At 44.4% G+C, this 20,704-nt stretch overlaps 1 protein-coding gene across 1 annotated transcript in view; it reads right to left on the minus strand.

The window, feature by feature from the left end:
• Nucleotides 1-5,408: 5,408 nt before the first annotated feature.
• sema3b (sema domain, immunoglobulin domain (Ig), short basic domain, secreted, (semaphorin) 3B) overlaps nucleotides 5,409-20,704 on the minus strand; it is a gene marked incomplete at its 5' end in the record, with an annotated part of 30,457 nt that continues 15,161 nt past the window's right edge. The window contains 14 exon segments of the mRNA XM_029723464.1: nucleotides 5,409-7,791; nucleotides 7,979-8,118; nucleotides 8,620-8,675; nucleotides 8,983-9,140; nucleotides 9,368-9,409; nucleotides 9,530-9,621; nucleotides 9,954-10,173; nucleotides 11,810-11,954; nucleotides 12,121-12,190; nucleotides 12,369-12,483; nucleotides 16,994-17,136; nucleotides 17,919-18,038; nucleotides 18,460-18,553; nucleotides 19,107-19,226. Of these exon segments, the coding sequence (XP_029579324.1) occupies nucleotides 7,291-7,791; nucleotides 7,979-8,118; nucleotides 8,620-8,675; nucleotides 8,983-9,140; nucleotides 9,368-9,409; nucleotides 9,530-9,621; nucleotides 9,954-10,173; nucleotides 11,810-11,954; nucleotides 12,121-12,190; nucleotides 12,369-12,483; nucleotides 16,994-17,136; nucleotides 17,919-18,038; nucleotides 18,460-18,553; nucleotides 19,107-19,226 (2,016 nt within the window).

Here is a 20,704-nt window from a genome sequence, read left to right on the forward strand (position 1 = left end):
ATGCTTGAGTGAGGAGAGGGAGAGTGAGAGACTTTTCAGGGTTTTTCCACCATACTGCCTGCACTGGACACTGGCCCTCTCTTTAACTCTTTAACCACAGAGGATAGACTCATTCAGACTGCACCTTTAAACATATACTGTAGATGTCCTGCTTGACTAATGAAAAATGATGAATAAGCTCAGTAAGAAAACTACATTAGGAAGTTAGGGAAAATTAGTGAGTATTACACAGTAAATGAAGAGACTTGGCCTCTCCTCAGGCAGTTCCCCCGGCCAGGACGCCGAGAGCTGAGATGAGGAGATTACGCTCCTTGACACATTCCAGTGGCCCAGTGGTGGCCCCATAAAGTTTCCCCCTTAGGGTTGTGATCATGTGCAAAACAACAGTCATAAAGATGCATTCAAATCTTTCCCCCAGGTGACCACACACACACACACACACACACACACACACACACACACACACACACACACACACACACACACACACACACACACACACACACACACACACACACACACACACACACACACACACACACACACACACACACACACACACACACACACACCATGTTAATGTATGTAAATTGTAAAGCCTTTTGTATGTAATGTCTTTTTCGTTATGTGTCGGATCCCAGTAAGACTAGCTGTCGCCATTGGCGTTGTCACAACGTCCACAGAAGGTGACGCCACTCCCCGGTCGGCGGCGCTCGGCGGTCGTCGTCGCCGGCCTACTAGCTGCCACCAATCCATGTTTCATGTGTTTGTTAGTTATGTCTGTTTAGTACGCACCTGTTTGTTGTTTGTAATTAGTGGGAGGGTATTTAGTTTGTCAATTTCTTGTTTGGAGTTGTGCGGGATTGTTTCGGGTTACGTTTTGGGTTTAGGGCTGGATTTATTTTCCTATGTGTTTTGATTTACATGACGCTGATATTAGGCATTAGGGTTGCCGGGCTGCGTCCCGTGTATTTTGAGTTTTGGAGCTGTTCTACCTCCTGCTTGTGTTTTGCACCCTGCCTAATCATTGTATTCACTCTGGACTTAATTAAATATTTTTCTACGGACCTTTTGTCTCCTGCGCCTGACTCACCCATTTCCTGCTCCTTGAAAGACGTGACAGGCGTTAACTAATGGCGATCCTAATAAATTAAATTAAAATCTAATTATGTAGTTAGGTAGGTAGCTTAGCGGTAAAAGTGTTGGGCCAGTAACTTAAAGGTTGCTTGTTCCAATCCCAGAGGCAACAATTCAAATTTATTTTTCGATGTGCCCTTGAGCTTTAGGGTGACTCTGGCTGTGACCCCACTCTCAGAGGGTGTCTCGAGGAGTTGTGATATGCAAAAACATATTTGAAATAGGACAACTATAAGCCCCCATCAAATTATTATGATTATGTTAGCGTTCTCTTAGGTGCATGAGAATCAGTGAAACAAGAACTTACTTGGCGGGGGTTAGAGTTATGGTTTTGGCTAGGGTTAGGGTTAGGAGCTAAAGTTAGTGTTAGGGTTGAGCTGGGGTATGGACATGACATTAGGGTTGAGCTGGGGTATGGACATGACGTTAGGGTTAGGGTTGAGCTGGGGTATGGACATGAAGCTAACATTAGGGTTAGGGTTAGGGTTTTGGCTAGGATTAGGGTTGAGCTGGGGTATGGACATGAAGTTAACGTTAGGTTTAGGGTTAAGGTTTTGGTTAGGGTTAGGGTTGAGCTGGGGTATGGACATTAATCTAACGTTAGGGTTAGTGGCATGACGTTGTGGTTAGGGTTGAGCTGGGGTATGGACATGCAGTTAGAGTTGAGCTGGGGTATGGACATGAATCTAACGTTAGGGTTAGGGTTAAGGTTTTGGTTAGGGTTAGGGTTGAGCTGGGGTATGGGCATGAATCTAACGTTAGGGTTAGTGGCATGACGTTATGGTTAGGGTTGAGCTGGGGTATGGACACGCAGTTAGAGTTGAGCTGGGGTATGGGCATGAAGTTAGGATTAGGGTTGAGCTGGGGTATGGGCATGAAGTTAGGATTAGGGTTGAGCTGGGGTATGGGCATGACGTTAGAGTTAGGGTTGAGCTGGGGTATGGACATGAAGTTAGGGTTAGGGAAAGGGTTGGTCCTGGTCGGTCCCTGGATGGGAGACCAGATGCTGCTGGAAGTGGTGTTGGAGGGTTAGTAGGAGGCACCATTTCCTCTGGTTTACAAATATATCCCAATGCCCCAGGGCAGTGATTGGGGACGTTGCCCTGCGTAGGGTGCCGTCATTCAGGTGGGACTTAATCGGTTGTCCTGACTCTCTGAGGTCACTAAAGATCCCTTGGCACTTATTGTAAGAGTAGGGGTGTTAACCCCAGTGTCCTGGATAAATTCCCAATCTGGCCCTCAAACCATCACGGTCACCTAATTATCCCTAGCTTCCAATTGGCTAATTCATCCCCCCTCCTCTCCTCTGTAACTATTCCCCAGGTCATTGCTATAAATGAGAATGTGTTCTCAGTCAACTTACCTGGTAAAATAAGGGTTAAATAAATGAAATAAAATTATTTTAAAAATCAAACATTCAAACAGTGTATACTGTCCTGTTACATGCTGGTGCAATGTGTGCCCCTGTGAGGGTGCCCTGTAATCTCAGGAGAGGGAATGAGGTACTCAACTGCATGTTAATCTAAGCCCCTCTGTGACCCTGTAAAACAGGCTGCGGAAATGAGTCCTCAATTAGGCTTGCTGGTCCTAGGACCCCACGGACCCCCCAGCCCATGAGTTCATACACACATACCAAGCCCTTCTCTACTAGCAAGCGCGGTAAGGGGAACGGGGGGGGGGGGGGGCTAACGGGTTGCCAGTTTCAGCAATACAGTAATATGTCAATGTGATATTTCATAATTATTTTTTACACATTTGCAAACATTTCTAAAAGCCGGTTTTTGCTTTGTCATTATTGGGTATTGTGTGTAGATTGATGAGAAAAATAAACAACTCAATCCATTTTTGAATAAGGCTGTAACGTAATACAAGAGTTCTGAATACTTTCCGAATGCACTGTACATCCCCAATTTAATTTCCTTGTGTTTACGATTGCATTGTGTGTGTGTGTGTGTGTGTGTGTGTGTGTGTGTGTGTGTGTGTGTGTGTGTGTGTGTGTGTGTGTGTGTGTGTGTGTGTGTGTGTGTGTGTGTGTGTGTGTGTGTGGGCATGAACATTCAAAACTGGGGAAAGCATGGATTAGCTCTGTGACAGCAGGGTCATTATGATATTTCTATGAAGAATGTGAGGCATAATGTTGGTATGGTTGCTCCACTAACCCCCCTTTTCCACAAAAGCCGCTCCTGGAGAATGTCAAGGGGCCAGTGATATGAATGGGTAAAGGGGCAGTGGTGGGCTATAAGGGGTTGGGGGACATGAAGGCACAGATTGGTTTGTAGATAATGGGAAGAGGAGAGTGAAAAGGGAGTCCCAGTTCTCCACAGTACAGGCACAGAGCCCTCCCTCTCTGTCGATATAGGGATGCCATCCTGTGTACGAAATAGGAATTGCATCGTTGTTGGCTGTTGATGTAAGGCTGCAGGCCTAAATACCATAGTTGTGCTGTAATACTCAGTAGTAGTGTAAAACATAGTAGATGACATATGACAGTAAACTACTCAGATGTAAAGTAACTGGGTATTTTATTGTGTTAAAAACAATCTGACATAACAATCCACAAAGAACTTTGGAAGTAATGCAGTGCACCATGTCAACTTTGGCCTTTGAACTGTCTTCACAGACCACCTCTCCTCCTTAACCAATATCAGCTCTCCTTTCCCCCAAACATACACAAAACACTCATGCATGCACGCACACAGACACAGACACACACACTCTTTCTCTCTCAGAAATAATGTTGGGGTGCGTAACATAGCAAGGAATAGAAAGGATCAGCGATTGGAGGGCAGTGTGAAGAACAATGATGCTAATTGGACAACCGGATCAACATCTACAGAAAGATTTTTTCATTATGTTTTTTTGGGGAGAATGTGTAGGCCTATGGTACAAATATAAGTGCTCTATTCAATCCGTATCACAGAAGTTCAGCGTTACAGCGTGATATTTAAAGGCAGCACAATCGGAAACGGCCTTAACATTTCTAGTGTGCAAACTCTATCGCTTCAGCAATACAGATTGAATAGAGCCCTTAGTCTCTACAAGAAAACGAAAAAATCCACCACATCATATTAGCTTATCTGCGCACATAAATACATAGCATAACCATATTGAATATTGTGCTTTCTCAACTCAGTCGCACTTCTCAGAAGTAGCCCAAAGGCCGGCACATGGCGATATTGAGTCGTTTCATCTTACCATCCAAAGGGAATGTATGCAGCCAGCTATTCACTCCCATCCCCCCTGGACCAGATCATACATAAAACAATCTCCATTCAGGCTGCTAAGGCGTCAATTTTCTCCTTAACCCAATTTAATTGCGAGAAGGTAGAGAGAAAAAACAGGAAAAATATGCTTACTTTCACTATGAAACACTATTTTCCACCATCATGGTAGAGTAGCTAAATGTTCGTACTAATATTTATATATTTCTTAATTCCATTATTTTACTTTTAGATTTGTGTGTATTGTTGTGAATTGTTAGATACTACTGCACTGTTGGAGCTAGGAACACAAGCATTTAGCTACACCCACAATAACATCTGCTAAATATGTTCATGTGACCAATACAATTAGATTTTATTATATTTGGATGTTGCGTATTGCGTTCAGCCAATCAGGTTGCAGCAGTCTTTTATTTTGAAACTATCAGACCAGGGGTGAAAAAACTGACTGCTGCAACCTGATTGGCTGAACGCGATATGCATCATCCAGGACTAGCATTAGCTACTGTAGCATGGTGGTGGAAAATGGTGTTTCATAAAGTATGCATATTCCATTTTTATCTGCTTTCTCACCATTAAATCAAGTTAAGAATGAAATGTATACATTTTCAGCCTGAATGGAGAATGTTTTATGTATGAACAGGTCCACGTGGGACACAAGTGTACAGCCGGCTGCAGACATTCCCGTTGGACGGTAAGATGAAACCACTCAATATCGCCATCTGCAGACCTTTGGGCTATCTCAAAGAGTGCGTCCCAAATGGCACCCTATTCCCTATATAGTGCACTGCTTTTGACCAGAACCCTGTGGGCCCTGGTCAAAAGCAGTGCACTTTAGGGAATAGGGTGCCATTTAGGGAGGCAGCCAAAGTCTCCATTGTCCATATGTAGCCACTAACCTTGGTCATGCAATTAAAGAGCACAAAACTACAGTCCACTTAACTTATTTTCCTCAGTCATTCAAGAGTTAATAATTACATCTTTATAAAGCAGGTATAAATAACAGACAGGATTTAACACATCTAAATGCTCTCGTAGATTCCACTGGGATAAGGAAAAAAAGGAAAAGCATGTTTTATTTTATAAAGCCATTTGTCTTTCACAAAAGACTATATGTAAGTATATTGAATCGTACCACAGAAAGTCCTTGGACCAGGCCAGGTCTATGCACAGAAAAAACACTAGGTTGTGCTCTACTCACACCACTTCACAGAGGACAAACGGGTTTTGCTAAACACAAGGCAGTGTAATTGACACACAGAGACGGGCCTATAGAAAAAGCAGGAAGGAGGGAAGTTCTTCGAATGTCTGTACATTATGATTTTGTTTTATTGTACCTGATTATTGTCCTTGAATTCAGACAAAACTGTCATTTTTTGCAATTCTTGGCACCTCAGTGGTGATATTTGTCTGTATGTGTTTATGATATAATGGACATATTACATAGCAGGGAATTGACCAGAAACACTCTTCAGCTCTCTTGCCAACACACACACACACACACACACACACACACACACACACACACACACACACACACACACACACACACACACACACACACACACACACACACACACACACACACACACATCACTTATCTAGATAAACAGTGTAAAAGAACAAAGTAGGTACCATTTAGAATAAGAATCAAGATGTTTTCACACATAAATATCATGCTTTTAGCCCAAAGATGGGATGTCGTATTTAAAGTCTACTATTCTTTCACAAGGCCTTGCAATCCCACCTACACATTGATGTTGTGCAGTCTGTCACTAGTACCATCTCAACTCCCACATGTAATTGTGTCAGCACACAACACAAGTCATTACAATCAGAAAATACACACAGATAATTTAAATAAATGACTAAATAAAACACAAAACATATTTCTTGTCACCCCATGAACATATATGTAGAATATCTTCCACTTGCTCTACCTTGTCAGCCATTTTGTAAAACAAAATCACAATAGAACCATTGTATTGATCCTGTACACTCTCTCTGCTTCAGAATCTACCCTCATTGTGAGTACTCTATATACACTGGAATGACAGTATAGTGCCTTTTCCAATCTGTAGTTGTTCGGACCAAAATGCTAAGAAGTATATCGAAGCCTAGCTCTACCACAAAGCACACATCTACATTATGTTATCTTTGCATATAAAACACATGAAATGTGATTATATCTACGTGGATCAATCTGCATTTGGAGTTATGTGTATTCTGTCTTGATCCCATTGTTTTTATCCATCTCACGATTTGTCATCCATATCATCATCAAATTCATTGTCATCATGGGTTGTAAATGTGTGTATGTCTGTTTCCATTGTGATATTCCAGTTACGAGCCAGTTGTATTTCCGTTGAGAGATTGAGTTACACACACTGAGCCATCCTTTAACCTGTCTGTCTGTCTGTCTGTCTGTCTGTCTGTCTGTCTGTCTGTCTGTCTGTCTGTCTGTCTGTCTGTCTGTCTGTCTGTCTGTCTGTCTGTCTGTCTGTCTGTCTGTCTGTCTGTCTGGCTGGCTGGCTGGCTGGCTGGCTGGCTGGCTGGCTGGCTGGCTGGCTGGCTGTTCAGTTTATTCTGCTGTGGTGAGGTCTCTATCAGAAGCTCTCCAGCAGAGTGCATACAAAGTGACTGACAGCTGGGGCAGATAGAATTAGGACGGGGTATTAATAGGAGGCAATACAAGCAAGGAGTGGTAGTCAGGGGTCAGGTGTCAGGGAAGAGTGAAGCATCATGGGGCAGTAGATAGTGGGGTGTCGGAAGGTAAATATTCACAAAGAAGGAGGTGATGTGTGTGTGTGGTTGACCCCCTCCATAAGTCCTTGGTCTTTATCAGTCTCTGTCCCTCTCTTTTCCTCCTCTTTTTTCCTTTCTCCCTAAACTCTGTCTGTATCAGTCCCTCTCCTTCTCCTCCCTCTCTCTGTTACTCCCCTGCACTTCGCGGTGCTCGTGCGGAGGGCTTCCCGTCGTGGGTTCGGCGGTTCCTCCCCTTGCGGATGTCCTGAAGATGCTTCCACTTCTTGTTAGTGGCCTGGACCACAGGGCTGAGGGGCGGGGCCTGTTTGGCGGGAGAAGCCGGGAAGCTCTTTTCCGATTGGGCATTCTTGCGCGCCCAGACCTGCTCGCAGATCTGGTCCACGGTGCTAAGATTGGGGTGGTCCACCAGCTGCATGAAGTCCCGGTACCACATCTTCTGACTGGTGGAGGGTGGGCCACCGTTACGGGGGTCCAATCGGAGGAGAGGGTCAGCGGGCGGAGAGGGGGAGGAGGAAGAGGAGGGTACTACCTCCAGTGTGATGTCCAGTAGGGTCTGGGTGAAGCCGTGCTCCATGGCGTGGCACTGGTAGAGGCCCGTGTCACGTTTCAGTACCCTCCTTACCAACAGTCCCCGCTCTGTGTGCAGGACACGGTCATCTAGACGCAGCTGGATGATTAAAGCACACATAACTGAAGATTAGAGCTTGAAACAGTCAATGTGAACCAAAAATCACTTGAATATTGTTGAAAAAATAATTGGAGGGGAAAGAGTTACTATGAATGACCTCTCAACTGTACATCTGTTAACTGTAATTTTGCCTAGTAGTTTCATCCCTCCCTCTATGTGCTCTCACCTCTTCCCTGGGGTTGTGGGGGTGTTTCTGGAAGGTCCAGGTCACTCTGGCCTGCAGGGATTTGGGGATACACTCCAGGAAGGTACTGCTCCCCTCCACCCCAAACAGCCTCCTCTCTGCCACGCGGTGCTTGTGGTGGTCTGTACCCCATCAGATAATGTGAGATTGCAATTTTATTCAACATTTATTTTACAGTCTTGACGTTGACAACTTATTATTTCCAGTAGTGTAAGTAAATGTGCAGACGCCATCCAAACTCTGAGATAATCACACAGACCTTTCCCTTTCTTGTGCAACACCCTCACTGAGCACATGATATGACATAATTGTGTGAAATCACCATGTCGTGCCATTTGGGTAATTTGTATAATAATTCATGTCATTGTGAGTGACAGAATGCTCTATTGTAGTCTGGGATGTAGGGGTGAGGGAGGTCAGGATGTGGCTTTGGCACGGGCCAAAGAGAGATTATGGTACAGAATCCCACTAATCCCCCTGCCCTCTATGAGTGGGAGCATGGGAGAGGGAGTTAACTCCTGGTCACAGTGCGCTGAATGCTAACTTGAAATCTCCTATTGACATCAGCCTAATTTCTGTGAAAGTCTGAGTTTGGGAGTTACAGTAGAGTGAAAGAGTCTTACCTCCTGAACATAGGGTGTTGGGGTCTCCATTCCTCACGTCCTGACGACGGAAACGCCTGGAAAACAAGAACAAAGTGAAGTGTTGATAGAACATAGTACAAAGCGTTGATATGTCTGATCTCTTGTGATTATAATGACTAGGGTAGTAGTCCATTGGGGTATGTACAGGAAGAGTAGGGTTGGGGAGTTTAGAGTTGGCTGGGTAGAGGATCAGGGTTGGTGATGTTTATAGTTTTTAAGGTAGTGGGTAAGGTTGGTTAGGGTCCAATGTTGGGCAAATAGCATGTACTGTAGGTTGTTTACCATCTGGTGTTGGGAAGATAGCATGTTAGGTTGTACGTTAGAGTTTGGAAATTTGTTTACCGTTTGGTGTTGGGAAGGTAGCGGGTGCAAGAGGTGCCGTCCCAGGCACAGTATGGGTCTCTGGCCAGGCAGCACTCAGCACAGGCCTTCCCATAGACACTGCAGCGATGCAGAGGAACCTGGGCCAGACCCATGTCTGAACCCACATACAGCTGTTGCTATGGGCAGAGAGAGAGAGGAGCAATGTTAGTGACATACAGTCAAATGGATGTTAAATATCTTTGAATTCGTCTTGGAGAGCTAGCACATTGGTGCCTATCCTTCTGATGTTATGTTAGCTCTTAGCTCTTAGCTCATTTGCCTTGTATTTATGTATTTTCTCCCCCACCTTTCTATGCCCCTAAGAAGATACTTAACAGATTCTTTAGAGGTAAGTGTCTCTTACCCGCTTTGAGGAGATCTGCATGTTAATGATGGATGAGGCATCCTGCAGAGAAGAATAAATGGTTGATTATCCCACTCCTAAATATAAACATAACTATATTCTTCCATAATATACTCAGTAATGTATATATACGGAAGCAGCATGATGGATGGGTCCTCTCACCTTGAACACCTCTAGCTCTTCCAGTAGCAGGTCCTCCATGTTCTTCCAGCTCTCTTTAGGTACAGAGATCACCTTCAGCACTGTCCCTTTGTCTACAACACAGACAGGTTTCAGACTGGATCACACACTCTATCCCTGCTTACTATTCCATATGCACACTGCTCATTTTATACATTCTAGTTAGTATAACACACAGAAGTGCCAAGAGTACAATGTGGGGGAAAACAAAGCACACTTACACCGTTATCAGTATAAGTGTGTATAAGTGTGGATGCCAGTCTGTTTCTGCTCTCTTGACAACTCCTAATGGAATTGTCATGCCAAATGTTTGGATTGAAAATGACAGCATCGAAGTTGGCAAGAGCACAAACAGATCTGGGACCAGGCAAAGCATAACGAGTAAGGGCTACATATAAGTAGTTACCTGTGCCAATGAACATGACGTCATACTGCCCGTCGGCGGCGCCCACCCGGTCCACAGCGATCTGGGTGAAGCTGTAGTCTACGTTGGTCCTCAGGAAGACTGGCCGGCGGTTCAGGGGGTATACAGGGTTAAACATCAGAGGGTGGTGACGGGCAAACTGGATCACGTCGTCAGGGAAACCCTTGGTGGACTCGAAACTGCCGAATGTCTTGCTGGGGCACTAAGGGGTCAAACAGAGGGACAGTACAGAGGTTATTGTACGGTTATTATGAGGTTATTGTGGTTATTATAAGATTATTATCAGGTTAATAAGGTTATTATAAGGTAATTACCAGGTTATTATAACGTTATTATGAGGTTATCGGGAGGTTATTATGAGTTAAAACAGGTTGTAACAAATGTTACACATATAGGCCTATCTAAATGAGTCTGAAGTGATCCCTAGACCAAACATTGTATGTAAAGAATATGCATTTCTATGATCTATGAACTTAATGTTTATTATTTTCATTGAATGCACTGTCAAATGCTGTATCTTTAAGTAATGGGGGCTAATGGGAGAAAAGGAGTGTGAAAAAAGGCCTGTCTGTTTACACCAGGGGTAGAGTTATGCCGCTCCTGGGGAGTCTGTTTTCAGTGGTGTAAAGTACTTAAGTAAAAATACTTTAGGGTACTATGTAAGTCATTTTTTTGGGTATCTGTACTTTACTTTACTATTTGTATTTTTGACAACTTTTACTCTACTATATTCGGAAAGAAAACAATGTACACACTCCTTTTTACTCCATGCATTTTCCCTGACACCCAAAAGCACTCGTTACACTTCGAATGCTTAACAGGACTGGAAAATGGTCCAATTCACACACACACACAGAGAACTTCCCTGGTCATCCCTCTTATCTGCAGACTCACTAAACACAAATGCTTCATTTGTAAGTTATGTCCTGAGTGTTGGAGTGTGCCCCTGGCTGTCCATAAATTAAGAAAAACAAGAAAATTGTGCCGTCTGGATTGCTTAATATAAGAAATGTGAAATGATTTATACTTTTACTTTTGATACTGAAGTATAATTATAACCAAATACTTTTAGACTTTTACTCAAGTAGTATTTTACTGGGTAACTTTCACTTTTACTTGAGTCATTGTCGATTATGATATCGCTGTTTATATTTTATTTTAAAAAATTGTGGGAAGATCGGCTTTAATATTGCAGATATATTGTGGCTTCTATCAATGTAATTGTCTTCATCATTTCCAATCCCTCATATATATATAATTTAAGAAATAAATATATTATTTTAAATATATTTTCCTTCTTTATTGTTGTCCCCTAACCCTACCATCCCCCCCCCTAATTGGAGTAAACTAATGGACAACAGTACTTAGGCTTCTACTTCCAGCTGATACATACTATATACATTTTACGGATGTTGTTTGTTTTTAGTCCAAATCTTCAGCTACCCTCGACCCCTCCCATCTATCTCTGAAGACCATCCAGTTTTGATTCTAGCTGCCATAAATATTTGTTTTACAAAAGTTCTAAACCTTTCAATTCTCATAGTATATACAGATTGTAAATTGAAGAACCATTTTTGATAAGAGTATTATTATTTATTGACTGAATGACTATGACTTTTCAGATCACCCAGCAGTGCTATTGGCAGAGTTAACTCCAGGTAAAGGTTGCAATTCTTCAGCCATTCCTGAACCTGCCACAAAAAACAAGCTACATGACGACAATACCAAAACAAAGTATCGAAACCTGCAGAGCTGGGATGGATGTATTTTCTGTTCAGTGAATTGTGGAAACAACGGGTAGCCATCTGCGTTCAGTAAATTTCCACAGAGCTACGTACCATGCCAGGGCGTGGGTAGGGGACTTTGCCCTGGAAGGGGACCCACTGATAGTTTGGCCCCTCTTTGTGGGCAAAGGGCCCCAGGAAGGCCCTGCGGATGTCATTCATGGTGTAGATACACACGGCTGATCCCTTGAATACACTGCTGCTGGGAGGCAGGGGACGCACAGTTAGAGACAAGGTCTACTATTAAACACACTATCACAGTCAGGAACTACAGTAACACACACGCATGCGCACGCAGGCACGCACGCACGTACGCACGCACACACACAGAATAACTTAATACATCGCCTTATTTAAACTCTGACCTAGAGGTAGAGAAGACGGTGTAGACCAGAGGGTTCTTCCTGTCCCTGGTCTGCAGCAGGAATACGTCCCCTGTGGCAGGTACACAGGTCAGAGGTCAAAGGTCAGAGAAACACAAACATAACCTCCCGCTCTGTCCATTTAGCTCAGATGAATCTTCATTGGTTGTGTGTAGATATCCCCTGGCCAGATATAGCCTGGAGTGAGAGCTAGGATCACATAACGAACTCAGACTTTAACGGTTACTTACGGAGCTCATCAAAGTAGGTGTCACTGCCGTCACTGCCTGGCACAGAACAGATGAGACGAGTCTTCAGGAAGGTGGTCCACTTATTGACCAGACTACGCTGGCCACCCATATCATTCTGCAACAACAAACCAAATAGACATTGTAGACCAATGTTATAAAGTCAAGATACCCGTAATAATATGTAACTGTTGTTTGAACAATAAACATCGAACAATGTTGTATACAAAACAGTGTCATTGACACAGTATATTGTATGTGTACGCCAGAACCTAAGCAAAAGTTATGAATGTATGGAATAGTATTAGCTAGGGTACGGTACGGCACAGTATGATTAAGCATGATACAGTATGGTACAGTATGATACAGTGTGATACAGTATGGTAAAGTATGATACAGTATGATTAAGTATGGTACAGTATGGTACAGTGTGATAGTGTGATACAGTATGGTACAGTATGATTAAGTATGATACAGTGTGATTAAGTATGATACAATATGATACAGTATGATACAGTATGATACAGTATATGCTGTAATACAGTACAGGTACAGTATGATACAGTATGGTACAGTATGATACAGTATAAGCTGTAATACAGTACAGGTACAGTATGATACAATATGATACAGTATAAGCTGTAATAGAGTACAGGTACAGTGTGATACAGTATGGTACAGTATGATACAGTATGGTACAGTATAAGCTGTAATACAGTACAGGTACAGTATGATACAGTGTGGTACAGTATGGTACAGTATGATAGTGTGGTACAGTGTGGTACAATGTGGTACAGTATGATACAGTATGGTACAGTATGGTACAGTATGGTACAGTAAGATACAGTATGGTACAGTAAGATACAGTATGGTACAGTATGATACAGTATATGCTGTAATACAGTACAGGTACAGTATGATACAGTATGGTACAGTATGATACAGTATAAGCTGTAATACAGTACAGGTACAGTATGATACAGTATGGTACAGTGTGATACAGTATGATACAGTGTGGTACAATATGGTACAGTGTGGTACAGTATAAGCTGTAATACAGTACAGGTACAGTATGATAGTGTGGTACAGTTTGATACAGTGTGGTACAGTATGGTACAGTGTGGTACAGTGTGATACAGTGTGGTACAGTGTGGTACAGTGTGGTACAGTATGATAGAGTGAGGTACAGTGTGGTACAGTATGGTAAAGTGTGGTACTGTATGATACAGTATGGTACAGTGTGGTACAGTATGGTCCAGTATGGTACAGTGTGGTACAGTATGATACAGTGTGGTACAGTATGATACAGTTACATTACACTTACGTCATTTAGCAGACGCTCTTGTCCAGAGCGACTTACAAATTGGTGCATTCACCTTATCAGTATGATACAGTATTGTACAGTATAAGCTGTAATACAGTACAGGTACATTATGATACAGTGTGGTACAGTATGATACAGTGTGGTACAGTATGGTACAGTATAAGCTGTAATACAGTACAGGTACAGTATGATACAGTGTGGTACAGTGTGATACAGTGTGGTACAGTGTGGTACAGTGTGGTACAGTATGATACATTTACATTACATTTACGTCATTTAGCAGACGCTCTTGTCCAGAGTGACTTACAAATTGGTGCATTCACCTTATCAGTATGATTCAGTATGGTACAGTATAAGCTGTAATACAGTACAGGTACAGTATGATAGTGTGGTACAGTATGATACAGTATGGTACAGTGTGGTACAGTATGGTACAGTATAAGCTGTAATACAGTACAGGTACAGTATGATACAGTATGGTACAGTGTGATACAGTATGATACAGTATGGTACAGTATGATACAGTATGGTACAGTATAAGCTGTAATACAGTACAGGTACAGTATGATACAGTGTGGTACAGTTTGATACAGTGTGGTACAGTATGGTACAGTGTGGTACAGTATGATACAGTGTGGTACAGTGTGGTACAATATGGTACAGTGTGGTACAGTGTGGTACAGTATGATAGTGTGGTACAGTATGGTACAGTATAAGCTGTAATACAGTACAGGTACAGTATGATACAGTGTGGTACAGTAAGATACAGTATGGTACAGTGTGGTACAGTATGGTACAGTATAAGCTGTAATACAGTACAGGTACAGTATGATACAGTATGGTACAGTGTGATACAGTATGATACAGTATGATACAGTATGGTACAGTATAAGCTGTAATACAGTACAGGTACAGTATGATACAGTGTGGTACAGTTTGATACAGTGTGGTACAGTATGGTACAGTGTGGTACAGTATGATAGTGTGGTACAGTGTGGTACAATATGGTACAGTGTGGTACAGTGTGGTACAGTATGGTACAGTGTGGTACAGTATGATAGTGTGGTACAGTGTGGTACAGTATGATACAGTGTGGTACAGTATGATACAGTGTGGTACAGTATGGTACAATGTGGTACAGTGTGGCACAGTGTGATACAGTGTGGCACAGTATGGTACAGTGTGGTACAATATGGTACAGTGTGGTACAGTATGGTACAGTGTGATACAGTGCTGCTTCAAGGACAGCTTTTTTCCATCTGCGTAACATTGCAAAAATCAGAAACTTTCTGTCCAAAAATGACGCAGAAAAATTAATCCATGCTTTTGTTACTTCTAGGCTCGACTACTGCAATGCTCTACTTTCCGGCTACCCGGATAAAGCACTAAACAAACTTCAGTTAGTGCTAAATACGGCTGCTAGAATCCTGACTAGAACATATTACTCCAGTGCTAGCCTCCCTACACTGGCTTCCTGTTAAGGCAAGGGCTGATTTCAAGGTTTTACTGCTAACCTACAAAGCATTAAATGGGCTTGCTCCTACTTATCTTTCCGATTTGGTCCTGCCGTACATACCTACACGTACGCTACGGTCACAAGACGCAGGCCTCCTAATTGTCCCTAGAATTTCTAAGCAAACGGCTGGAGGTAGGGCTTTCTCCTATAGAGCTCCATTTTTATGGAATGGTCTGCCTACCCATGTGAGAGACGCAGACTCAGTCTCAACCTTTAAGTCTTTACTGAAGACTTATCTCTTCAGTAGGTCCTATGATTAAGTATAGTCTGGCCCAGGAGTGTGAAGGTGAACGGAAAGGCTGGAGCAACAAACCACCCTTGCTGTCTCTGCCTTGTCGGTTCCCCTCTTCCCACTGGGATTCTCTGCCTCTAACCCTTTTACGGGGGCTGAGTCACTGACTTACTGGTGTTCTTCCATGCCGTCCATGGGAGGGGTGCGTCACTTGAGTAGGTTGAGCCACTGACGTGGTCTTCCTGTCTGGGTTGGCGCCCCCCCTTGGGTTGTGCCGTGGCGGAGATCTTTGTGGGCTATACTCTGCCTTGTCTTCGGACGGTAAGTTGGTGGTTGTAGATATCCCTCTAGTGGTGTGGGGGCTGTGCTTTGGCAAAGTGGGTGGGGTTATATCCTGCCTGTTTGGCCCTGTCCGGGGGTATCATCGGATGGGGCCACAGTGTCTTCTGATCCCTCCTGTCTCAGCCTCCAGTATTTATGCTGCAGTAGTTTATGTGTCGGGGGGCTAGGGTCAGTCTGTTACATCTGGAGTATTCTCTTGTCTTATCCGGTGTCCTGTGTGAATGTAAATATGCTCTCTCTAATTCTCTCTTCTCTCTTTCTTTCTTTCTCTCGGAGGACCTGAGCCCTAGGACCATGCCTCAGGACTACCTGGCATGATGACTCCTTGCTGTCCCCAGTCCACCTGGCCATGCTGCTGCTCCAGTTTCAACTGTTCTGCCTGCGGCTACGGAACCCTGACCTGTTTCACCGGACGTGCTTGTTGCACCCTCGACAATTACTATGATTATTATTATTTGACCATGCTGGTCATTTACGAACATTTTAACCATGTTCTGTTATAATATCCACCCGGCACAGCCAGAAGAGGACTGGCCACCCCTCATAGCCTGGTTCCTCTCTAGGTTTCTTCCTAGGTTTTTGGCCTTTCTCAGGAGTTTTTCCTAGGGAGTTTTTCCCAGCCACCGTGCTTCTTTCACATGCATTGCTTGCTGTTTGGGGTTTTAGGCTGGGTTTCTGTACAGCACTTTGAGATTTCAGCTGATGTACGAAGGGCTATATAAATAAATTTGATTTGATTTGATTTGTGATACAATATAAGCTGTAATACAGTACAGGTACAGTATGATACAGTATAAGCTGTAATACAGTACAGGTACAGTATGATACGTATGGTACATTATGGTACAGTGTGGTACCGTATGGTACAGTGTGATACAGTGTGATACAGTATGATACAGTATGGTACAGTGTGGTACAGTATGGTACAGTGTGGTACAAAGTTATATAGAATAAGCTGTAATACAGTACAGGTACAGTATGGTACAGTATGATACAGTATAAGCTGTAATACAGTACAGGTACAGTATGGTACAGTATGATACAGTATGGTACAGTGTGGTACAATATGGTACAGTATGATACAGTGTGGTACAGTGTGATACAGTATAAGCTGTAATACAGTACAGGTACAGTATGGTACAGTGTGGTACAGTGTGATACAGTATAAGCTGTAATACAGTACAGGTACAGTATAATCTGAGTGGTGTTCTCACCCTGCAGAGCTGTCCAATACGGGAGTAGGTGGACTTCCCCAGACCCTGAGCCTCCACCGCCGTCTCCCGGAAGAAGAAGAAGATCTTATCATCATCTGGGTTCTCACTCTCTGGCACCCAGAACGAACCCACAAACTTAGGCTCTGGAGGAGAAAACACTGCATGTGTTATAATGCACTATAAGGCAAAATAGTCATTATACATTCACTTATATGAGCCATTATATGTGTGTGTGTCTCATAGAAAATGTTACCACTTGATACACACACAATCAGACACAATTAGAGATATGCTGACAAACTTGGTCTCGTAGGAATCATGCTAATAGTATCAACAACACATACTTATATAAGCAGCTACACACCCATACTGACAAACAGTGCACACACAACACATATACACACTCAACACACACACAACACATATACACACTCAACACACACACACAGAGCACATATACACACTCAACACACACACACAGAGCACATATACACACTCAACACACACACACACACACAACACATATACACACTCAACACACACACAACACATATACACACTCAACACACACACACACACACACACACACACACACACACACACACACACACACACTCAACACACACACACACACACACTCTCAACACACACAAACACACACACACACACACACACACACTCAACACACACACACACTCAACACATACACACTCAACACACACACACACACACACACACACACACACACACAACACATATACACACAACACAGATACACACTCACACACACACTCAACACACAACACAAATACACACTCAACACACACACACACACACACACACACTCAACACACACACACACACACTCAACACATACACACACACTCAACACATACACACACACTCAACACATACACACACTCACCATTGAGCCAGCGTGAGTCGTGTTGTTCAGTGCGGATGGACGGTCGTCCCCCCAGACTGCGGAAGATGGTGAAGTCTCTTCCCATGAGGTCTGTGGCCACACCCGCATACAGCTCATCACCTTAGAGACAGAAAGAGAGGGGGACAACATGAAGTTGCTACGCTACGAATTTATAGTACCTGTGTAAGTAGCTGCAGTGCCATCTCGAACCACTAAAATACGCCTTGAAGGCTCTTGTGTACTTGTGTACATTTTAGTCATCTAGCAGACACTCTTATCCAGAGCGACTTCCAGTTAGTGAATTCATCGTAGATAGCTAGGTGGGACAAGCACATATCACAGTCATAGTAAATACAATTAGTAGAGTAGGCTGATAGACTAAAGGTTGAATGTATCCTTGACCACAGATCTAGGAAAAAGATTACCTAAGCTATTTATCATTCGAGACCGTTAAGAGGATGACAAGCATTTGACGCTGTATCAGATAAAGAGAAACTTCCACCTACTCCGTTTCAGAGGCTGGCAGAAATGCAAGACTCACCTATCAGTACTGAGGCTGCAGGGTGACGAGGGTCATATGGGCTCTTCCCTTTCCCATCCTCCACCTTGGACGGGTCAATCCTGAACACATAGTCCTGGAGGGGGGGAGAGAGGGAGAGGGAGGGAGAGAGGAAGAGGGTGGAGAGAGAGAAAGAGAGGGAGAGGGTGGAGAGAGAGAGAGGGAGAGGGAGGATAGAGAGGGGGGGAGGCAGAGAGAGGGAGAGGGATAGGGAGAGAGAGGGAGAGGGAGGAGAGAGGAAGAGGGTGGAGAGAGAGGGAGAGGGAGAGGGAGAGGGGGGGAGAGAGCGGGAGAGGGAGGATAGAGAGAGGGGGGGAGGGAGAGAGAGAGGGAGAGGGGGGAGAGAGAGGGAGGATAGAGAGAGGGGGGAGGGAGAGCGAGAGGGAGAGGGGGGGAGAGAGAGGGAGAGGGAGGAGAGAGAGAGGGGGGGGAGGGAGAGAGAGAGAGAGCGACAGAGAGAGGTGGGTTACAGTGCAGAGTAGAACCATCATAGATATATAACAGGTGATCAGATAGGATCTCATCCATGGTCTCTACTTGTGGGTGGATGAAAGAGAGAGAGCTGGGAAATAGGAAGATGACAGATGAGCTGGAGGTGTGTGTGTGTTTCTTGTATGTGTGTCTCTTACCTCCATCTTTTGTCCCACCTCTACGAAGGCGCAGGTGGGGTGGAAGGCCCCGGTTCCACAGGCATATAGGTGGGTGCGGTTGTAGTGGTGCACTATCTTCACATAGTTCACACAGTCTGTCTGCAATACAAACACACACACTAACCAGTTTAACAATGTCCCTTCTCCCCTCAGTTACAAGCTCCATCAACAGAGCATCCCCTCATTTTACTTTAACTTTCTACCTTCACAATGCGTTTAATGATGTGCATTCTTCACATATCTTACACTGCCTGCTTGTAAAACATTATTGACTTCTCTTCTCCTGTCTGCACCACATTGCTTTCTTGTTCTCTCTATCTCCCTCCTCCCTCCTTCCCCTCCTCATATCCACTTCTGTCGTTCTGTCTGACATAAACTGTCCCCTTCGGTATCTTGTTGTATTACACAGTGATCCTGGTCATCAGTTATGACTAAGTGGCCTCCTAGCAGCGATATCAGCCTCAGTGACGCCAGAGAAGAGAGGAGAGGAGAGGCGAGAGGAGAGGAGAGCAGAGAAGAACAGAGAAGAGCAAAGAGGAGCAAGGCAGAGCAGAGTGGAGTAGAGCAGAGAGGAGCAGAGGAGGGCAGAACAGAGCAGAGCAGAGAGCAGTAGAGGAGAGCAGAGAGGAGCAAGGCAGAGGAAAGAAGAGCAGACCTAAAAAGGAGCAGAGTATAGGGGAGCAGAGGGGAGCAGAGGGGAGCAGAAGGGAGTAGATGGGAGCAGAAGGGAGTAGATGGGAGTGGAAGGGAGCAGAGAGGAGTAGAGGGGGGTAGAGGGGAATAGAGGGGTGTAGAGGGGAGTAGAGGGGTGTAGAGGGGAGTAGAGGGGAGTAGAGGGGAGTAGAGGGGAGTAGAGGGGAGTAGAGGGGAGAAGAGGGGAGTAGAGGGGAGTGGAGGGGAGCGGAAGGGAGCAGAGATGAATAGAGCGGAATAGAGAGGAGTAGAGGGGAGTCCAGCGGAGTCGTGGGGATTAGAGGGGAGTGGAGAGGAGTAGAGGGGAGTAGAGAGGAGGCGTAGAGAGAGGGAGTGGAGTGGAGGGGAGCGGAAGGGAGCAGAGGGGAGTAGAGGGGAGTCGAGGGGAGTGGAGGGAAGAGGGAAGAGGAGTGGAGGGGAGTAGAGAGGAGTAGATGGGATTAGATGGGAGTAGAGAGAAGTAGAGGGGATTAGAGAGGAGTAGAGGGGAGTAGAGGGGAGTAGAGGGGAGTAGAGAGGAGTAGAGAGGAGTAGAGGGGAGTAGAGGAGAGTAGAGAGGAGTAGAGAGAAGTAGAGGGGAGTAGAGGGGTGTAGAGGGGAGTAGAGGGGAGTAGAGGGGAGTAGAGGGGAGTAGAGGGGAGTAGAGAGGTGTAGAGGGGAGTAGAGGGGAGTAGAGAGGAGTAGAGGGGAGTAGAGGGGAGTAGAGGGGAGTAGAGAGAAGTAGAGAGAAGTAGAGAGGAGTAGAGAGGAGTAGAGAGGAGTAGAGAGAAGTAGAGGGGAGTCGAGAGAAGTAGAGAGGAGTAGAGAGGAGTAGAGAGGAGTAGAGAGAAGTAGAGGGGAGTAGAGGGGAGTAGAGAGAAGTAGAGAGAAGTAGAGTGGAGTAG

Source organism: Salmo trutta, chromosome 30, assembly GCF_901001165.1.
Source record: "Salmo trutta chromosome 30, fSalTru1.1, whole genome shotgun sequence".
In the NCBI taxonomy this organism is placed as follows: Eukaryota; Metazoa; Chordata; class Actinopteri; order Salmoniformes; family Salmonidae; genus Salmo; species Salmo trutta.